The sequence below is a fragment of the Sceloporus undulatus genome, chromosome 7 (assembly GCF_019175285.1).
Source record: "Sceloporus undulatus isolate JIND9_A2432 ecotype Alabama chromosome 7, SceUnd_v1.1, whole genome shotgun sequence".
Lineage (NCBI taxonomy): Eukaryota > Metazoa > Chordata > Lepidosauria > Squamata > Phrynosomatidae > Sceloporus > Sceloporus undulatus.
The window spans coordinates 16,072,299-16,093,842 of NC_056528.1; the positions used below are offsets into that span (position 1 = coordinate 16,072,299).

The following is a 21,544-nucleotide window of genomic DNA, read 5'->3' on the forward strand; positions in this document are numbered from 1 at the left end:
GCATTTGTAGTTTGTTGTGGCACAAGAGCGCTCTGATAGAGATGACTAAGTAGCTCACCAAACTATAAATCCCAGAATTTATACTATTAAAATTCCACATTTTAGCCTCATGTGATAAAGTCCTCAGTTGAGACAAGGCTCTAGGGGAACATATAACCACATACAGCCGGAATTCTGTATCCATGCATTTCTTTATCCACAGATTCAACCACCCGCAATTTGAAAATATTTCAAAAAAATATAAATTCCAAAAAGCAAACCCTGATTTTACCATTTTTAATAAGGGACACCATTTTACTATGTCATTGTACTTAATGAGGCATAAGCATCCATGGACTCTGGGATCCACGCAGAGTCCTGGAACAAACCCCAGCAGATACCAAGGGCCCACTGCATGTTCTCTCCAAGCTTTCCAACAAAAAGTCTTGGAACATGAAAGGCTGAAAGGGCCTAACAGCTCGTATTCCCCACTGCAAAACCTCAGAGGGACCCAATCTTGGGAAGTTACTTTTACAAAATAATTTGCTAGGAGTTGTGTGCCTAAAAACCAAGCTAAGGCTTTCAGAGAGGGACTTTCCATTCTCATAGTGTGTGACTGGTGCGCTCTGTTGTACACGCATAAAACCCCCAAAACCACTTGAGGGAAGGGATAGTGGATGCTGTTCTCACATGAGTTCAGGAAATGTGAAAACGCTTGCATAAGAATAGTGATCTCATGGTATCCAGGCCCACAAAAGCGGAGAGTTACATTTTGTAAAAGTATGCTTCCCTTTCCATTTCTCAAAAGTAACGAAAATGGTTCCTTTTAAATATATTTTTTAAAAACTGGAATGTTGTTCATCCATCACCACAAGCCAGCCCTTGGGCCATCTGATATTCCTCCTCCACCATCATTTATTTAGTCCACACTCTTGTGAGTCGAACAGGGATGTTTAAAAATGTACATTTACATCACAATAGAAGTGAAGTTATCCCTCAGATGTTGCACTTTTAATGCAATGAAGTGACACCCTTGCTATTGAGGAAATGAATGTATTACAACCAATTAGTTACTTCCAAGATCTAACACCTCCTAGACCTTGAAAGGCAATAACACATGCCTCTATTTTGTTCCACCTTCCTCTGAAATGGGCAAATATCCAGTCTCTAAGCTCATTCTTTCTTATTGTTTGTTGTCATCATCATGTACCTTCTTCAAGTCAGCTCTGGCTTATGGTGACCCTATCCTAGGGTTTTCTTGGCCGGATATATTCAGAGGAGCCTTTCTCTAAATATATTTGCCTCTGGCTTTCCTCATCCCTTCTCCCAAATGTGTGCCATCCTAATTCTGACTTCTCCCCATTTTGTGTAGTCCTCTTACACCACAACCCAAATCTTCCCCATCCACTTATTTGGGAACATCACTATGCTGCCTCCATTGCCCTCTTTCTTGAGTTTCCTACATAATTCCATTCCCTCTCCAACACAACATCAATTGATCCAAACTTAATGGGGTCCACCATGTCAGTTCCTCCAGTGTCTCTCCAAGTCATCTATTTCATAATCTCGCATGAAGTCCATATTCTGTTGTTCACATCTTGGCCCTTGTTCAAAGGTGAATACCCCTCTGGTTCAAGGGTAAGGCACATCCAACTTCTGCTCACACTCAGGAGAAACATTTATACATGTTGGTCAGTGTCGCGTGTCAATGTGTGACCAGGGGGACATGCAAGAACAATGCTACGGAGAGGGCACTCCTGTCTCAGTTGTTGCAAGATGGAAGGTTACACATGGCAATGATCGGTGCAGAATTCTCCCAGGAGTGCTGCGTTCGTTGCCACCAATCTCTTTTTTCTCAGCCTTGGGTTGAACTCCGAAGGGGTCTTTACACCTTCCTGAGGATCCGGCTTGCCTTCCTCCAGTCCCTGTGCCTCTCTCGCCGGGTTGGGTATACCAGCGGCTGAGAAAAGCCTGAGCGGTTCATCCGGGAACAGCTGCTGTAAAAAAACAAAGGGCATCAGCAGAGCCTTGCTAATTCATAAAAGCATTAGAACACAGCAGTGGTGCATTCAAGGCTTTTAGTCCAAGTCTCATGTCAAGTCTCAACTCTCTTCCTTCAAGCCTCAAGCTGAGTCTCAGGTCCTTGCAAGATACTTTCACGTCAAGTCTCAAGTTGAGTCTCAAGTCTGTGAGCCAACTTGTAACCAAAAAACACATTAGGCAATGGACTTGAGGCAGGAGTTGAGGTCTCCTTGGCAGAAGAGCCTTCTAAAGTTTTAGAAGGATCCTTCCACCTCAAGCCCATTGCCTAACGCATTTGCTGTTCTCTTCCAAGAAATATACCCTGCACTTGAGGGCCAGGCTTTGCCTTCTGCTCCGAGTGAATGGCACCAGCAAGCCAGTCACTAAAAACAGACCAGTCTCAAGTCATTTTTGCCAGGTCAAGTGCAAGTCGAGTCATTCAAGAGACTTGCATCTGACATAAGTCCTAGTCAATTGACGCAAGTCCACATCACTGAAACAAATCTCAAAACTTACAGCTCATTCAGATCCTACTGTGATTGTCTTCCTCTGGGGCTGAGAGCATATGACTTGCCCAGGGTTTCGTGGCTAAGCAGGGATTCGAACCCTGGTCTCCAGAGGCATAGTCCAACATACCAAACACAATTCTCTCCTGGGAGCTCATTTGTCTGTATTTAATCTCCAGATAATTGTACTATGAGAGGCTTAAAATACTCCAGTGCTTTCTGAGCTTGCTTGTTGTCACACATTAACCACCTCTTCGCATCCATCCTCTCCCTTGGCACACTTAGCGGTTCATCGTACTGAATGGCTGCTACTATGTCTGCTACTACTATGACGACAGCTACTACCACCGCCTCCTCTTTCTCCCCCTCCTCTCATGCTGAAGGTTTTTTTAAATAGAAAAATCTACCTTATTCAGTGATAGAAGAACAAGAGCACAGACTGTTGTCACTGTTCCTGATTAATTCAGTAACGTGATGCTGTAAAGTGCATGCTCATCTGCACATATGGGCTTAAATTTGTCACTGGTACATGTTTGCAGTCAAAGGCACTGTTATCCAAAACAGTCACACAGGCAAGAGAGTGCATACAGAGGGAGCATCAGAAGAGGAGATGCTGAGTAAGCGCACTGTTTTAACGCTTAGCTTTCCATGATGTTCTCTGTCTGCATCGCATTTCATGGAGAAGGCCGCCAGTTTCAGCCCACAGAATCTCAAGACAGACCCAGGAAAGACTCTAAAGCTTAGTGTAGATCTGGTGTGTGTGTGTGTGTGTGTGTAAAACTTCTACACTGTAAGCTGAATCTGGCACACCATGGGACCACAAAGCACATGAATGTGTGAGCAAAAGAGAATCTGGAAACTAAGCTTCATGAGGAATAACCAAGGGAGCTGGGTAAGTTTAGCTTGGAGAAGTCTGAGAGGTGTCATGATAGCTATCTTTCAATATCTGAAGGGATGTTATTTAGAAGATGAAGCAAGTGTGTTTTGTGCTGCTCCAGAAATCAGAATGAGAACTACTGGATTCCAAACACCAGAAAAGAGATTCCACATAAACATAAGGAAGAACTTCTTTCTTGAAAGCACTATTTGATAATGGAATAAATTGCCTTGGAGAACGATGGGCTCTCCATCATCGGAGGTCTTTAAACAGAGGATGGATGGGCATTTTTCAGGAGTGTTTTAGTTGTGTATTCCTGCATGGCAAGGGCTTGGATTGGATGGCCCTTGTGATCCCTTCCAATTCTATGAGAACGTGATATAGGAATTGTGTGTGTGTGTGTGTGTGTGTGTGTGTGTGTGTGTTTGTGTGAATATGAGATGAGTAAACACATGCCAATAAGGGATGTGTCTGAATGGATGAGCTACTGAGGTGTGTATATGAGTCGGCTGTGTGACTAATTGTATATAAATGAATGGGGTGTCTCTGTGTTTATGAATGGGCTATGGAAGAAAGTCTGTGCATAAATGTGTATCTGTCTGTGGCCAAGCTAACACATCAGAACAGCCCTTGAAATTAGGATACCCATTTTGAGCTATAAGGTACCCCTTTGCGGGCATGTGGGCTCCAATGTGCCACTATTACCAATACTGAGCTAAGCAGATCAGTAATCCAGTTCATCACGTTCTCCTCATCTCATTGACATGACCCTCCCGGTCTTCTGTATCTTCACATCCAAATCCCTACATCTTCCCCTATTCACAATTTAATCCTCTCCCTCACCTATCAAAGCCAGCGTCCCACCTACCTGGACGACCAAAGAGGCCCCGATTGCTTCTTGGGTTTGGTGGCTTGCTTCTGGTACTCCATCCAGCCGCTCACCAGTTCGTGGATGATCATCAGGTAGAGGAGGAAGATCAGGATGGCTGGGTCCATTTGGGGGTCTTTGGCATCTGCTTCATTGGGCCCAGAGGTCATGGATGCAGGAGCGCCCAAGGGGAGGTCAGTGGAAGAGTGGGGAAATGGTGCCAGATGGCTTCTCCCCTGCTTGTCTCAAGGAAAAAGAGAAAAAGAGGTATGGTGGCGATGGCTGAGATGCCCAGGTTCCTGCGGAGCGAATGACGGCAGCAGCCAGAGGCCGAAGGTGGCTTGCACTGTTGTTACGCCAAGCAGCAGTCCAGATGCAGCGGCAGAAGTTGCAGCCATCTCCTGCCACACTGTCTCTCGACTGTTGGCAAGCTGGCTCTTAGCCTCTCCGTGGCAATGCTGTTTTCTGCATCGTTCGGCAGACGCCTGTGCAGCTGCAGACAAGACAAAAGATTGCTCCTTGTAGGTTTCTTAGCGTCTGAAAAGTAGGCTTTTCTAGAGCAGTGCTTTTGCAGGAGCCAAAGGGGAATAAAAAGTCTGACTAGCTCCACCTTACAGTGCTGCAGCAGTGGCCAACCTCCAGCTTGTCTACACCACAGAGCCTTTTCTTTCCTTGGATATATAGATTTCTCTCCAACAGGATTGTACTGAGTGCTTGTGTGTTATGTGCCTTAAGTCTCCTGTTGACTTTGAGTTGTACACATGAATTTTGTAGGGTTTTTCTCGGCAAGGAATACTCTAGCGGTGTCCGGAAAAGAAACATGCCTGTATCTTTCCTCTGCTGACCTGACCTGATCTTGGACCCAATCTGTGCTTCTCTAAAGTTAAAAGGATCCCAGCTCAGTCATGTAAACCTCCTGGGTGACCCAGAGCAAGTCACACTCTCTCAGCCTCAGAGGAAGGCAATGGCAAACCCCCTCTGAAGAAACTTGCCAAGAAAACCCCATGATAGGTTTGCCTTTCCATAAGTTGGAAATGACTTGAAGGCACACAACTACAATTTGCTCGGGATCAAAGGGGAAATCCAAGAGAATCCCCTGGGAATGTGGACTGCATGCCGGTGTGGAGATGGAGGAAGGAAGGAAGGAAGGTGAAAAAAAGAAAGAACAAAAGGAAGGAGGGGGAAAATGCAATATAAAGGAAAAAGGAAGAGTTTAACGAGAACAAACTTGATGAGCAAGCAGACCCAAATGAGTGGTGTGTAAGGAACTGAGAATATAGAAAAAAACTGGGAGGGAAGAGGCAAAGTTTGAAAACAAACAGAATACAAAATGGAAGGATGCTGGAATCCCGTCTCCATAGCAACAGAGGCAGTTGCCAAGCCGCCCGAGAAAGGTGTAGCATCCTCACTCCAGCCGTGCAAGAAACCCATCTCTCTCTCTGTCTGTCTTTTTCGTTCTGTCTTTTTCTCCCTTTCCCCCCGATTCATGGCCCAGTTTTATCCTTGGCTTCTGCTGTTGCTGTTGAGTGTCTCCTTGTGTCTCGGCTGTGAGCCTAATGGCACAGTGCCCAAGGTGAGCAAGGAACACCTTGGGTTGTAACCTTGAAGCTCAGCTCCAGTTGACTTCCAGAACATCCTTAATAATCCACTGGATTCCCAGGATCTCTTTGTTAATGCCTGCTGAGTTTGGGCAGATTCAGCTTTGGGAATTTCCCCCTTCCCAAGTGCCTTCCATGTCAGTGGGTTGGCGAATCCATTCTGAGTTTTAGTTTAGCCACAACTGTGGGCATTTTACATTTGTTATCATTTCCAACTTAGGACACCCCAAAGCAAACCTATCATGGCATTTTCTTGGCATGAATTGTTCAGAGGAGGCTTGCTGTTGCCTTCCCTGCCCAACCTCATGGCCTCTAGGATTGCAAGTCCCATAAACTCCCACCAGGTTCAAGCTCATGGGAGCTGTAGTTTGGCACCATTTTACTACGCCATTGTATATAATGGGACTTTGGTATCCATGGGGGGGATGTGTGTGTGTGTCCTGGAACCAAACCCCAGCAGAAACCAAGGATCCACTCTAATAATAATAAATAACAATAGTACCGTTGAGACTAAGGGAAAATGAGAAATGTCTAGCATAAGCTTTTGTGGAGTCAGATTGCTTCCTCGGATGCTGTGCAAAATATAACTTATGGTATATCCAGGTTGCGATCCATTATCTTCAGTAAATGGAATATTCACGCTCTAAAAATTCTAGTCACTGCCCAAACATTCTGGTGCCATGGGAAGGAATTGTTCCCTTGCCAACGTACCCATTGTTCTTGGACCTGAGCAGGTATCTCATCCAGTGGGTCCTCTTCTCCCCATAGATGCCTCTCTTGAAGGAGGAGACGAGGAGGTAAGAGGGAAAGAGGCTGTCCTAATGGGATAATGAAATGAGTCTCCCTTTATCAAGTAGACTTGATAAAATGCAAACTAGTGTACTACTCTTCCTCGTGCTTAACTTGTGTACTCTCCCTCATGCATAACTTTTGCCATCTTGACCACCTTCTGATGTTGCTTGGCCGTATGTGTTCCAGTGAATAATCATCCTAGCTTGCTCCTTCAACAGACTTCTGGGGATCAAGATGTACAAGAGAAGACTGCCAAAAGCTGCCCAGATCAAGGAGGACAACTTGACAACGGCAGTGGAGCACAGTTCAGCACAGATCATTAAGCCCCCGAGAAAGAAAAAGCAGGCCAGGAAGCGAAGGCGGCGGCTCAAGTCTTGGCGGCTCCGGCAGCAGCCAGGCATCCCCCAGCTAAAAGTGCGAGGCCGGAGATGCACCTTCCAGGCCTTCATTTACAAGAGGTAGAAGGGTCCATCTCTGTTGCTTGTGCCCATTTCACAGCTGCAAACAGATAGCTGTCCATCCTCTGCTTGACCATCCCCAGTGAAGAAGAGACCATCAACTCTATCCATGATCAAACAGGTCTTAACCATTAGGAGGCTTCTCCTAATGTTTAGCCCGTACCTGTTCAACCTGGTGGCCTCTAGGTATTTAGGACTGCAACTCCCATAAGCTCCCAGCAGGTTCAGGCTCGTGGGAGCTGTAGTTTGACACATCCAGACAGCACCAGCTTATAGAAGGCTGGTTTAGCCAAAGAGTCATTTGCTTAGAATGCATTAGGATAGAATGTATTGGGATTTGGGGGATTTGATTATTAATGTATTTGATTAATATGTTCTCTCTAGGAATCTCTAGATCCTTCAGCGCAATTCTATCAGAATTTGACCATAAAGTCACACCAGACAACCTAGAGATTCCTAGAGAAAACACTTTTCTAGGCATTTTGTAGGTCCTCCAGTGCAATTCTGTGGTAAGCCTGCACCTGGCATTGACCATAGATTTGCACTGGAGAAGCTAGAAATGTTTTCTCGGGTTTAAAAAAAGTGGGGATTTTTAATTTGTGGTTTTCCCATTTTTACGGGGGTCCTGTGCTCCTAATGCCAGCAAATGTGGAGGTTCCATGGTACGTAATAGATTTAGGTCCTGACTCATGGGAACATCTTCCAGATCAGTTGTAACTATTACTGGTTGGCTTCAGGACTGTGGGCCCAGCTTCAGGTCTAGTACAAAGGATGCCCCATAAGATTTAATTGCGTTTGACTCATGCAGGTTGCCACCTCAAAGCCAAGTGAGCAAACTGAAAACTTGCTACTGCAGGTTGAAGAATGCAAGAAAGCCTTCAAAGGCAGCCGACCTGGTAAGTGTAAACTGGCTCCCCAATCCTATACTAATAGAAACATTAAGGGCCTAAGAAGAGCCTTAGCAATGTGAAGAGCTGCTCTAGGTGTCCATATAACAAACAGTAAGCCAAATTGTAGTTTGTTGAATTTTGGCTGTCTGTATCCTATGCACACAAACCATAATTTGTTACCATTAATTTAGACATCACAGTTTGTTGCTGGTTTATGAATGTTGGCTTCTTTAAACCATGGTTTCTTGTTACGTTTGAATGGCGAATCGTGGCTAGTCCTAGTCTTGTTTCTCCAGTTGCCCTCCCAGAAAGCTGGATATGACAAAAGAGTTTATGTGATTCTAACAAGCTGTTCTTCTCATCTCTTTTGAAATACAGGGTCAGTCCAGCAGTTCTGATGTGCCAACAGATGGGAAAAATTTACCTGGAAAGGAGAAAGGGGAGCATTCTGAAAAACCAGGACGTGTTAGCAATGTGCAAGCAAAGCAAAGGTAAACAACCTCAAGAGAATCTACAACCATGTAATCTCACCCATCAAAGTGCTTTTCAAGCTATCTAATGTGAGTGACCGGCAATGTTTCTTTCCTCCCCATATGCCAAGGACCACCTTTGTGCCCATGGGCTACAATTCTTTCTTTCCTGGGAACTTGCCAGGGATTTGCAATTGATGGATTGTATGGACAGGCACTACTAGTCCAAGGAGCACCCCTTGGTTAGTATGGTTTTAATGTTGAACTAGGCCTCTGGAAACCAGGGTTTGAATCCCTTCTGATCCCTAGAAACCCAAATGAGTAACCTTGGGCAAATCACATTTTCTCAGCCTCAAATGAAGGCAAAGGCAAACCCCCTCTGAACAAATCTTGCCATGAAAATCCCATGATAGGTTTGCTTTCAGGGTCACCATAAGTCAAAAACTACTAGAAGGCATGCAACAACAACCAACATCCCTAGCTAGGCTCTTAAAACAGGCCAGGATCAGGGACTCTTTCTGGGCACCTGTGTGCAGTTCATTCATTACCTGCGTATGATATAGTTTTGTCACCAGAGCTGCTTTTTGTGTTGCTGTGCAAAAGCCCTAGTGAGACACGTCCTACACAAAATGCAACCTAAAACGTTCCTGCTAGAAGGGAAGAAAATGCCCGGAGTCTTAAGGAAATTCAGTCAATAATAATAATAATAATAATAATAATAATAATAATAATTGGTTACCAGCCTAAAAGTAATCCATGTTTTGTTGGAGCAGAAGGTCGAAGAAACCTGGCCTTATGGAGAAGAAGAGATATCAGACAGTCTCCGAGTACCAGTTCGTATGTCCAGGTAAAACACAGATATGAATATCTTGGCTGTAGCCTTACTCTGCAGTTCGCCCATCTCAAATATACACTGGCTGGCACCCTGTTAATGGCATAAGTCATGCTACGCATGAATCATTTGCCATAGTGCAAGAGGCCTTCTGCTGGTGAAAGCCGAGTCATGCACACGGCAACATTGTGCACTGCAGCTGTGCACTGGTGCTACAAATCGTGCACCGCAGTTTCACATTGTGGTTGTGCAATGACAGCCAGTCATTGTCATGTATTGTGCAGTACATCAGGGCGTGGCATATCTCTATGAGTGGATATTTACACTACATTCAGATGTTGGGTTGCAAAGTGTGTTGATTCTCACGAGAGTGATCCTGTTGAATCAGTGAGATTTACCTATGCATTGACTTACCATTCAACAATTCATGGAGTGGGTCTACTCTAGTTAGGACTAACCAAGGGACACCAATCCCTGTTTGCTCTGTAACATACTTTGGGAAATGGCTACTACACAGAACTGATTTCCAAACAAATAAAGGGTCAGCTCTCCAGCTTCAGATGAGATTGTTTTGCATTGGTGATGGTGCCAGTTTGAAAACCTATTTTCCCCCATCACCCTCAGGAAAGGCTGTTTTCCATTGCACCAAAGAAAGCATGAAGCAACGGTTGCGTTCCATCTATCTGGGGAAGGCATACCAGAAACCACAAAAACCCAAGCACTCGCTGGTTCGGAAATCTCGTTGCCGTAGGGGGATAAACAACACCCGAAGGTACAGTTATAAGGCAGGTGGCTAAACTTGAAACCACAGGTACTTTAGACTTGGTATAACTTGGATGATGCTGTGTCCAGTATGTGCTGGACATTACTATAATTTAAACCTGGGTGGACAAAGTGCATGCTGCATGTGTCTCCAAGACCACTTTTGTGGCACTTCAGCATCCTCATTATTTTAATCTTAAGGCAAATTTTTCTTTTTTCAGTTTCTTGCAACAAATACTTTTCACTGTCTAAATAGATGGAGGCATGAAAGGGCATGCAGCCCTCCACGTTCCTCTGGGGAGCAGTGTGGCGTAACTGACATTTGCCCACCTCTGGTTTAAACCAGCTTCTCAAACATTGGCCCCAAGGTGTTGTGGGACTGCAGCTCCCATCTTCCCCAGCCAGCATGGGCAGAGGGAAAATGATACTTTGAGAACATTACTGAGAAGGCATGATTTAAAGAGATATAGAGAAATAGGGATAAGGAAATACAATATATCTCAGTAACCAGTGTGGTGTAGTATAGTTTGAGGGCTAGAACTAGGACCCTTGGAGGCCAGGGACTGAATCCTTGCTCAGCTATGGATACCCACTGAGTGATTTGGGGCACATCACACTCTCTCAGCCTTAGAGGAAGACACTGGCAAACCTCTTCTGAAGAAATATTGCCAAGAAAGCCCCATGACAGGCTCATTGGTCGCCATACGTTGGAAGTGACTTGAACGCACACAACAGCCTCAACAATATTTCTCATCTTAGTGGGAAAGAGTGGGATCAGGTGAATGCAATATACCTGCTGCCTAGCTTGCTGACCTAGTAGTGTTAAGTTTTAGGGGATCTCATTGCCCCCTGGATTTTCCCCTTTTAAAATTCTTTCACTATAAACTGGAACAGTTTCTCTCAAAGAGAACAATCCTCTCTAAAAGATAGGTGGCCATTGCACTACTCAGTGCAAGGAACAGGGTCCTCTTGGTGGTGGCCCAAATTCAAGGCACACCAAGAATTGTTTTTTAAAGCAGAAAGTGTTTTTCAGTGATCCTTTTTCTTTGCACCCAGGGGAAATGCCAGGGCTAAAGCCCAATGCCCAGTGGGAAGTGACTTTCCGAAAAACGTCAACCCACGCATCCCACCACAGGGAATTTCAAACCTGACGTACCAAATCAGTAAGTTGATGCTTGCCAGCCCTGAAAGCCTCCCTTCCATGCCAGCTGAAAATCAGTACCTTACCCACCGACAGCATCAGCCAGCTCTGGAAAACACATCCCTGCTGGCAGCAGAGGACCTTCGGATGTTGAGTAGCATTCCTGCAAGGCAAGGAGGCAAAGAAGGATGGAATGTCAATCTGGATTATAACCTGGAATCTCACCGACAGGGAAGCATGAAGAATGCACTTGTGTCCTTTGCTTATTCCAAAAACCCACCAAGGCCAAGGCCCATGTCAGCGAGAGAATGCTACACCAAAGCTTGGCACCATCTGTTTGGCGGCGAAGAGAAACCAAACAAGGAGGTTTCAGAGAAAGGGGATGCCACTGAAAGTGTGCTGGAGCTGAGTGCAAGCAGTAAGGCAGCCATCATTCAAACCCGGAGTGCCATCATCATCCCAACCATCACTCAGTACTCCTCCGACGAAAGCTTGACCACAGAGGTGCCTTGCTTGAATGGCACCCCATTTCTGACTGAGATGAAACAGGATAGATCTTCAAGTGCCGACTGTGGCCAAATTGCATCAGGGAAGGAATGGTTGATGGGAAATCTTGCACATCATTTCTACAAGGATAGGAGACAGGCAGACTATTTCCCAGTCCCTGGCAACAGAAGATTTGAGTCCTGGGGTACAGATGCCTGGTAGGCCAGAGATCCAGAAAACTCAGTTTTGGCACCGAATTGGGCCAAAGAAGAAAGAGACAAAACTTGGGGCTTGCTTTATACTCAGTCAGAGATTATGGATATGAAAGTCTCAATTGAGCGACTTATTTTAAAGCTATTTTGAAGAGTAAAGATGTTTGAGAATTGATCCAGACTCTTAACTGATTTATAACCCGTAGTTATGCACAAGTCACAGTTTAGCTTAGTATTTGTTTCATGGATTTATTTCACCCACTTCTCCTCAAACAAGGACTCAGGGTAGCTCTCAAGATTAACTAACGACTTGGTAGAGCAGGGTGTTAAAGGAGATGTTGGTGGATTGCACCTAATACTCTCAATGAGCTACTAGTATGACCTGTGTACGTACAAGTATATATCCATGCTTGGAAAGGTTAATTTTTTGGCATATTATTCCCAGAATCTTGTTGGATACTGGGCAACGTAGTCAAAAGACACCCTTTGGCTGCTGGTTTGTGGCGAGCGCACTGGCAACTATGCAAATACGATGATAACATGGCTCAAATATGGCACATTGGGAAGGAAAATAGCTGGTCTGCCAGATCGGTTTGAGAAGCAGTGGCCTAAATGACACCCACGAAGCACAGATCTTAGTATGCCAGCTTTGCCATGGAAACAAAGCATCGGTAAGCAGAGTGGGCATTTCAGACACAAGCGTCTGATTAGTAAAAGCCACAGTTAGTGCCCTCCAACTGCCCTGCCCCCTTCATCTTAAGAAGTTCAGGTGAAGCCCCTCCAGCAAGGGGCATGCAACACGAAAAGAGAAGAGGTTAATCAATATGATTAACCCCTACATTTAATTAATGGCATTCCACCAAGAATATTCAGTTAACCTTTAACCACATATTTTCCCCTTGCTGAAAAGGAACTAAATGGTAAAAATAACTCCCACACATAAAAATACTCGCTTTTTAATATTTTTTTAAAAATGAAAACATCTAACATGATGTTTATAGTTTAGAAAAAAAAAGCATTTGGACTTTTCCCTTTTCTTTTTACTCCTCCGAGCCCAAATTCCAGCCAGCAACCTTGACAGCAGAATTCTCTTCTAGTTCAGGGGTGGGGGATGTGTGGCCCTGCAGATGTTGCTCAATTGCAATTCCCATCAGCCCCAGAAAGTGTGGTGATTGGTGATGGACCATGGGAGCTGCAGTATATCAACATCTTGGGGGGACGTGCATTCCCCTTCCTATTCTAGGGAGACACAGTTGATTAGCCAAGGCTAAACTAAATCCAAGAGATGTTCAAGGATTACAACCAGTTTCGGTACAGAACAGGGCGAGTATCCAATCTCTTGATGAAGGTAAGACAAAATAGCATCATTCTTCTGCAGGATCCAGGGAAGCCTAAAGTGAGGCTGGAGTGGGTACTGTTGGCAAGGACAAGTCCATAGATGGGGCTTCGGCTGCTTGGACCGGGCTGGGCTTCCGGAGTTCCAGTTTTTCATTGAGCTGGTTGTACAGCTCCTTCACCGCTTCACCGCTCTAGCCAAGGAGAAGATGCAAAGAGAAAGAAAAAACCCAAAAGCTGTTAATCACTTTTCCTAAGCTGCTACTAGCAGAAAAACAACTATTATTCTATTAATCGGAGGTTTTTAACACACAGGCATACATACACAACACTGGAACAGGGGCACTGTGTGTGACTAACGCTTAATAGTTTAGCCACGGGGCATTCAGAACTAAGAAATAAGCCAGAATTGAAGAAAAACAGCAGATGGCAGTCAACAACACTCTCATTCATATATATATATATATGTATATGTATATGTATATATATATATATGCATGCACATTCTGTAGTCACCACCAAGAGGGTCCTGTCTCTTCTGACTGCCAAAATCAGAGTTTTACTGATGGGCACATGAGCAGAGCTTCCAAAACAGAAGTGAATGTACTGGTACAACCAAATACAATCTGCTTCCAAGACTTTTAGGTCTTTAGAGGTCAAAATCATTTTAACAAAATGTCACTGGTTAGGTTGGTGTAAAAATGGAGTTACATGTTCAGACTTTCCAGTCTATGACCAGGTGGATGAATGGCACACCAATGAAAGTTTCTGGCCTATTTTTAAAGATAGCCCAACCAAACATGCATTGTAGTATTTTGCAACCAATGTCTGTGCCCCCTTTACCTGCTTGGTGGGTTCTAGAGACTTCTGCAGAGACTCCAACTTGGCAGGGGCCACTTTGTGGTGGAGGTGAAGCAGCAGCCTCAGCACATGTCTGTGCACATTCTCCTTCCTGTGGAGTGTGAGAAAGAATTATGATTGCTCTTAAGCCCAAAGCCATCCATAAATACAGTTTTGTTTCAAATGGAGTCTCAAGGCAGACTGTTTTCTAGGTCAAGAACAGGCAGTGTGTCTCCTCTCTGTCACTTCTCTCTAGTGAGGTGTCTGTCCCTTGTAGTGAGAGGCAGGCACTCTTACGCAAAACCACTGATGTTCATGAGATGAGTTCCTTGAAGGAATCTTGCACCAGGATTGCTATTTCTGGGGATTCCCAGTCCCTGTTGCAATGGATATTATATCCCTGGACTCAAGGGACTCACCATTTCCCAACAAAGACCCAAAAAATGGCTCTTCACCCCCGAACAACCATCAGCACTTTGTTATATAATCTCCTGGAGTGTTGGCAGAGATCTCCCCAAAACCTCTGAGGATGACCTAACCATAGCTTCTCCTGCCCCACATTCCATAAAGTTAGAAAAACAACCATGGATCTTTTAAGAATTGCACCCAGGAGAACAGAAGACCCTTTAAGAACTGCATCCCAGGCTGGGCAGCATTTTAAAAGAAGACTGTTACCTTGAACAAGTGGGGAGGAAGAAGCTGTCAAAGAGACTGGTGCAGAACTCCTCTTGTGTAAATTCGTCCGCCAGCAGGGTGAGGTTACCCGTAAGCAAGTGCAGGAAAATGTCGCCAAAGGCCAGGTCATTAAAAGTCTCCACTGCCAGAATAACAGACACATAGAGCAGAGGCATGCAAACTTTTCAATGCTAAGGGCCACATCTGAGGGGTGACTGCCTGGGGATGGCCAGGCAAGCTGGAGCCTGCGTACATGGGCCAATACACATTTTATACACAACATTTGTAATAATCCTGTGCATGAAACAAAGTTTGTGTACACCGAATAACTGTCTCACTGTTATTATTTCCACCAACAACCAGCCTTCTCCCCAAAACTGGGAGTTCAAGTGGCTTACAAATTAAATACGCTGCAAAGGATCTAGCCATCTTCTTACCATTCTCTGCAGCACCTCCGACTGTGAGGCCATTTTTTCCTTGGGCTACAAAGACCATAACCAAGAAGTATTACACAGTCTGCCCTGCAGGCTTTTTTGGTTAAAGAAACAAGCAGTGTGGTTATAGGAGGAAAAGGGAGAACTCACGCAGCGCTGGAAGCAGCCGGAGAAAAGCATTCTTGTTCCTCTGCTTAGTGATGTGGAGCACATAGTAAAGGCCAATTTCGCAAGCGATCCGATGCTCCAGCAGAAATCTAGGATGCATGCGGGAGAGATTAAACTGTCTCCCTTGCAATTCACATGATCAAAACGAATCCAAGCCTCCCTCCCTCTGGCTACTGGTGATCTTCATTCTCTCCTCAGTACACTAGAGATAACTTTGGTTCATTTTCTTTCTGAAGGAACCAATGAGTAATTTTAGGAGTGTTCTTTCCACTGTGAGAAAGTCTTTTAAAAAACTGCAGCGTTTTAAAAAACTTTTCATATTTGGGGACTTATTCAATGCATAATTTGCACAGAAAATAATTATGTCTGCACAGGAAATGCTTCTTCTTGTGCAGAAAATGCTGCAGCCAGGGTTATTCTGTGCAAAATTCACACGTTTTTTGTGTATGCAGAAAGCATCATCATCTGGGCCTAAAAAGCTGGCTCCCTGTGCAAAACAGTCACACCCAAATTTCTACACAGCACTGCCTTTCTAATAAACCTCAAGATTTCACCATTTTGATGGGTTTATTTATGTCCCATTTGTTTCAGGATGTTCAGCCTTTTAGCTATTGATGGGCTACTCATTTCATTTCCCTGAGACAGCATCACCAGCCCTTAAAATATTCTGAAACATATGAAGGGCACCAGATTGGGGAAGGGCACTGTTTACCTCTGCCTTTCAAAGTAGCCTCTCCTGGCTTTGACCTTGCCTTGCCTTGGTCTTAACCAGCCAATGCTTAACAGCTATGGTGACTTACTTTGGAAATATTTCTGGGATGGCAGTGGGGTAAGGCACTGGGCCCTTTTCTTCTGAAGGAAGCTTCTGGTCAACAGTGAAGGTGTAGTCATCTACCACAAATGACATCAACAGTGGTAAGAACTTGGTGATCAAATCCACTTCCTGAGAACCAGAGAAGAAAATGGAGAGTTAAATAATGGGATGTTAACATTTTTCATCTCCGAAGAAGGCTAGTAGCAGCTGTGTTGAAAATTGGGTCCTATCCATCATGTATGTTTTAATTGCTCTATAGAGGCTGGCAGTTTCTAGCATAAAACTAGGCCGTAAGACACTACTGGCAATTGTGAGGGATATAGATGGCCATGTTACCATTTTGGGTTCCTTGAAGATCTGGCTGTCGATCATGTCCCAGGCTCCTTGTCCCAGTGACAACATCCTTAAGAGAAGCAGAAGATCGGGGCTTTCCTGAAAGGGAAACACCTTGTCACCTTTGTCTGATCTTCATTTATTAATCTGTTTTAATAATACCCCTCTTTTTTCTCCAAGATTCAGGACAACATGTATAGTTCACACACACACCTCTCCTTGTTTTACCCTTGCAATAGCTCTACATAGTCGGCTAGCTTGGGAGCTGATGGCTTGCCCAAAGTCATTTGGACAAAGATAACAACTGAGCAAAAACTGAATCTCCTAAACTGTAATATGAAACTGTAACTCAGTTGTTCCAAAACCTGGCTCCCCAGAGCTCAGGTTCTTAGGGGCCCAAGCTCTTGGGGTATGCTGACTATAAGATATACTTTGAGGATGGCTCAAGAGTGGCAAATGTTGGCCCTCCATATGTTTTGGACTACAACTCCCACAATCTTTTCCTGTACACACAGTGGATGGGATTGTGGAGAGTTGGCCCACAACATCTGGATGGCCAAAAGTTTCTCACCCTATGAATGAGGTGGGGGGGGGCAGGCCTGATCTTATTCCAAATGTGGACTGCTAAACAGGGCCAGTCTCCACAGCAACCACATGCATCTTTCTGTCTTCATACTCCTCTGGCCCTCTTTTGGCAACTGGTACTTTTCAGGAGAGCTGAATGTGGTCTTGTGACTACCACTTGCAGACCTGCAACCTCTCACTCACCCTGGGCAACATGTCCTGCCCCACAAGTTCCTGCAAGTGGCGGATGGTGCTCAGTGCCAAAGTGTTGATGGCAAACGGGTCACATAAGATCATGGACAAATCCCTGGGGGAGAGGAATGGGGCAAAAGAGGGAGGAATGAAACAGAAAACAAGGGCACATTGAACACAACTAACAACTGAGAGTGCTTTTGGTTCAGGCATGGAACTTATTTCAGCACTTCTGATAGCTACAAGGCCTGAATTTCTGTGTTTTGATTCCTAATAAACTTTGAGTATGTCAGATTACTTTCCTTCTCCTATATACTAATAGTAATCTCTGAATGCCATTGCCCATATAGGCAATATTGAACTCATTGCACAAGAAAGAACTGTCAGCATACACAGGGGATTCCCAAAGTTCACAGAAGTACTCAAAATTTTTGGAGGAAGGCAGGAAATTAGCGGTCCCTCTCCTCCACTTTTTAAAATGTTAACATCCAACCTGAAAATGAATTTCTGTGTAAATCCACAACCTGGCACACTTTGCTTTGAATGTCACTTGGCGTAAATTAATGGTGTTCTGTATTGGCCCTTGTAATTTAAGAATTATGGTGCTGTGCGAGGCACCGGACTCTCTAGGTTGTAGATGTGCAGTTTCTAGCACAGACCCTCATTCTGCAAACACACACAGCTTTCTTATTCCTTTAGGGTTTGGTATATAGAAAGCTAATCCACTCTCTTGCAATAGGAAAGTATACTCAGTTGTGCAGCTGAGAAGATGCAGTGATGTATATTTACACTGTGCTAAAAGCATAAAGGATTTTGGCCTGGACCGGAGGAAAAAGAAAGATCCAATGACCAATTTAAGACTGCTCACCCCAGCACTTGTTCTTGCCCTTTCTTCACTCCATCGAGGAAACCCTGCAGCTCTCGAGCCCGCTTGTTGTCGATGAACCTTTCACGAATGCAGGCATCCAGGCACCAGGTGAACTGCCAAGGAAGTCAAACATTTAATAGTTGCTATGCCACACCAAGGCAGCATATTCCAGTGTCAAAAAATTCCTATTAGCAGGAAATTCTTCCCAATGTTTATGTGGCATCTCTTTCCTGGACTGCAACTCCCAGCCTCCCTCAGACTTGTCTGTGCTAGCAGGGGATGCTGGAAGTGGTAGTTCAATACCATCTGGAAGGTTGCTTTATTCCCACTCTTTCCTTAAGCCTAGCGAGGTTCACAGCCTGTGTGAGCAAGGAGTGAATGGAGCCCATGCACTCTGTACCTTGTGGCAGGGGTCCACTGTGCAGATCTCACTGATATCCAGGTCGTGCAGTGACATCAACAGCTCTGCCCGCAGTGTGCAGTAATGGACATTGCGTGTCCGCAGGAACAGGGTTCTCAGGAACTGGAGCACCATGTCGTAGAGCTTCACGTTCTTCCCAATCATTTGGGTGAGTTTCTGAACCACCTTTGGCCCCAGAAAGAAAACAAGCTTTGTGTGAACCGGGTACCATCAAATGATGTCTTGGACTGCACAATGAACAAATAACTATTGCTCAAACACAGGGGAGTTTGCCACACGGTGATGACAACATTTAGGTGACAATGGTTATTTGGAACATGTCTGTCACAGAACCAGTATTATTAACAGCTTTCTTCTCACCTGCCTGTATGTCATGGTTATAGGAACAAGTCACCATGTTAGCACACACTGCTAGATTGCCTCCTTAGCTCTTACCTCCCCCTGGCGCCGCATCTTGGGAGAAGGGCTAAAGAAATTATGTAGGACGGAGAGGTCGCAGCTGAACAAGGCATTCTCCTTCTCCAGGATGTACTGCTTCAGCAGCGGGGAGACTTCATCGCCAAAGAGGGCCTGGTTATCCTGCCAGATCTGACGCTTCACCTCCACCGCACAGGCTTTGTACAGATCCTTGTCAGCCATCACCAGTTTCAGCTTTTTTTCAGGAACCTATGGTGAGACAATAGAGAAAGGAAAGGCAAATGAATCAGCAGGCTGGTCCTGAAATATACCCTGTCCTTTTGTTGTGGGAGGGATTGGTGGTGGAATTATGGGAGTTATAGTCCAACCCACTGTTTTAACAGTACAGCTGGCCCATGTTGGGAGAAAGACTATACAGAAATAAAATTACAGTGAGAATCCGTGGATAAAAAAAATCCATGGATACAGAGGACTGAGTGTAATGTTTAAAAATCTGCAATCCCTACCTTGGGCAGATGTTTCATGACACACATCACCACTGGCTGGATGGAAGGCATCTTGACTAAGGGAAAGCTCTTCTCCAGTAGATCTTCCAGCTTTTTGTACCTGGAGCATGCAAGAGGGAGAGGGATGCAACAGCCACCATCATCATCCTTGCAGACTCAACGGGAGAGGTACCCCAGCGGTTGTGTGACGAAACGTACCTTTCCTCAGCCTTTCCTTCGGAGGCGATGGCAGAGACCCTTTCCAGAAGTTTCTCTCTCAGCTCGTCGAACACGGACTGGTGGAACTCCAGCCTGGGAGTGCCATGGAGGTCCAGGAAGGGCAGCGCCGACTGGAGAGTGGGCAGGAGGATGCCATTTTCTGTCTGTCAACGTCAAACAGAATTATTGCCATTTACTGTATATATGCGTGTATAAGTCTAGAAATTTAGATTAAAAATTGACCCCAAAAAACTGAGTCGACCTATCCAGGGGTCAACGTAAATAATGTGTTTTAACTCATATATATTTATATATATGGTGAAAGGCAAGGGTTTAATCTACCCTTGGAAGCACTGACCCCCTTCTACTCTCTTATCCATCCAGCCTTAAAGCTCACTCAGCAAGCAGAGAAGTAGCATGCCAGAAAGGAGGTCTATAGGGGAGGTTTCTATGTTCAGGGTTAATTTTAAAAACAATGAAACAAATAACTCTATACTCTCTATATCTATGGATGCCGGCCATGAAAACCTTTGACTTCACGCTTTCTTGGTTCGTTTGTTTTATTTGGGGTGGTGACAAGATTTATGTATAGGAGGTTTGCCCTTGTCTTCTTCTTAGGCTGAGGCTTCACCTGCACTGCAGAAATAATCATCATAATAATTTATTTATAACCCACTCTTCAGCCAAGGCTATCAGAGCGGCTTTTGATAATGCAGTTTGACACCATTTTAACGGCTGTGGCTCATTACTATGGGATCCTCGGGTCTGTAGTTTGTGGGGCACCCAAGATCTCTGACAGAGAAGGGTGAATATCTCCCTAAAAACTTAAAAAATCCCAGGATTCCATAGCATGGAGCCGTGCCAGCTTAAGTGACATTGAAGCGTTTGAATTCTGCAGTGTGGCTACAACGCGGTGCAGAATCGAAGCAGTTTGACACCACTTTGACTGCCATGGCTCTATCCTACAGAATCCTGGGATTGAACGGTTGGAAGGTGAATGCACTCTGTATGTGCTCAGAGGCACTGTGGCCGTCCTTCCTTCCTTCCCCCTCCTACATCCAAGGCCCTCAAATGACAGGGCTGGCATCACCCTACAATTCAGGATGATGCAAGGAAGAGGGGAGCAACTTTATCCCTGGACCCGCGTTCCCTAAAGGAGAGCGCGCGCACTTCCGGGTCCGTGTCTCCATGGCAACCGGGCGAGGCCTACTCGCCTGGAACTGCTCGATGGCCTTCAGGGGCTCCGTGCAGTTGGTCAGCGTCTCCTTCAGGTCCTCCCCGTTGGCCACCCCGAGCTCCTGCAGCCCGGCGAACATGGCCCCTCGCCCGGCAGCCTCGCCGGGGCCCCTCCGTCCCAGGAAAGCCCCGGTCCGTCGCCCAAATGGGTCCCCCACGGCGCTGCGGTGCTCGGCGCTAAAGGGTCCGACCGGAAACGCCTCCCCAGAAAGAAGGTTCCGCCTGAAGAGCAAAGGCGGGATTCAAAGATACTGTATAGGGCTGTGTTAGGATCAGCCTGTAGAGAGAGATCTTGAGCACCTTTGAGACTCACTGGAAGGATCAGTATATAGAGAGACTCAGTATGTAGAGAGAGCATATACGTACATATATATGTAGTATGTAGAGACACTCAGTCTGTAGGGAGATCTTGTAGCACCTTGGAGACTCACTAAAAGGATCAGTATATAGAAAGACCATATGTGTACATACATACACATATATACATATGTATGTATAGAGAGACTCAGTAGACAGTATGCAGAGAGATCATATGTATATATACATACATGTACTGTATACATATATATGTGTGTATGTATATGTATGTAGAGAAATCATATAGTATGTAAGAGTCTGTAGAGATATCCTATAGCACCTTTGAGACTCAC

General features: G+C 45.1%; 2 protein-coding genes across 3 annotated transcripts; one reads left to right on the forward strand and one right to left on the reverse strand.

Moving 5' to 3' along the window:
• Nucleotides 1-5,627: 5,627 nt before the first annotated feature.
• On the forward strand, nucleotides 5,628-12,068 carry LOC121936936. 2 transcript variants are annotated; one of them, XM_042479653.1, is made up of 7 exons: nucleotides 5,628-5,825; nucleotides 6,861-7,100; nucleotides 7,909-7,996; nucleotides 8,369-8,481; nucleotides 9,234-9,307; nucleotides 9,917-10,064; nucleotides 11,111-12,068. In XM_042479653.1, the coding sequence occupies exons 1-7, from the start codon at nucleotides 5,809-5,811 to the stop codon at nucleotides 11,901-11,903; spliced, it is 1,473 nt and encodes a 490-aa protein (XP_042335587.1). In that variant the 5' UTR covers nucleotides 5,628-5,808; the 3' UTR covers nucleotides 11,904-12,068. The 2 variants fall into 2 exon arrangements, with proteins under 2 accessions (XP_042335587.1, XP_042335586.1); XM_042479652.1 differs by lacking the exon at nucleotides 5,628-5,825 and adding an exon at nucleotides 6,582-6,647.
• A 765-nt stretch (nucleotides 12,069-12,833) lies between these two features.
• On the reverse strand, nucleotides 12,834-21,054 carry NELFB (negative elongation factor complex member B). Its single transcript, XM_042479650.1, has 13 exons — nucleotides 20,873-21,054; nucleotides 19,659-19,822; nucleotides 19,461-19,560; nucleotides 18,973-19,203; nucleotides 18,517-18,702; nucleotides 18,117-18,229; nucleotides 17,261-17,363; nucleotides 16,496-16,591; nucleotides 16,146-16,288; nucleotides 15,328-15,434; nucleotides 14,744-14,885; nucleotides 14,072-14,180; nucleotides 12,834-13,422 (listed from the first exon to the last, which is right to left on the reverse strand). The coding sequence occupies exons 1-13, from the start codon at nucleotides 20,972-20,974 to the stop codon at nucleotides 13,285-13,287; spliced, it is 1,734 nt and encodes a 577-aa protein (XP_042335584.1). The 5' UTR covers nucleotides 20,975-21,054; the 3' UTR covers nucleotides 12,834-13,284.
• Nucleotides 21,055-21,544: the final 490 nt, after the last annotated feature.

Bases quoted from the DNA above. Each gene is read 5' to 3' on its own strand.
- LOC121936936 (XM_042479652.1), top strand. From the start codon at position 6,619: ATGCCTCTCTTGAAGGAGGAGACGAGGAG. The intron at 7,101-7,908 runs GTAGAAGGGTCC...TGACTCATGCAG, and splicing joins CAGGCCTTCATTTACAAGAG to GTTGCCACCTCAAAGCCAAG. The intron at 10,065-11,110 runs GTACAGTTATAA...CTTTGCACCCAG, and splicing joins GGGATAAACAACACCCGAAG to GGGAAATGCCAGGGCTAAAG.
- NELFB (XM_042479650.1), bottom strand. From the start codon at position 20,974: ATGTTCGCCGGGCTGCAGGAGCTCGGGGTGGCCAACGGGGAGGACCTG. The intron at 16,289-16,495 runs GTAACATGGCCA...TCTGGTTCTCAG, and splicing joins TCTTCAAGGAACCCAAAATG to GAAGTGGATTTGATCACCAA. The intron at 14,181-14,743 runs GTAACAGTCTTC...CACACTCCACAG, and splicing joins TTCCTCCCCACTTGTTCAAG to GAAGGAGAATGTGCACAGAC.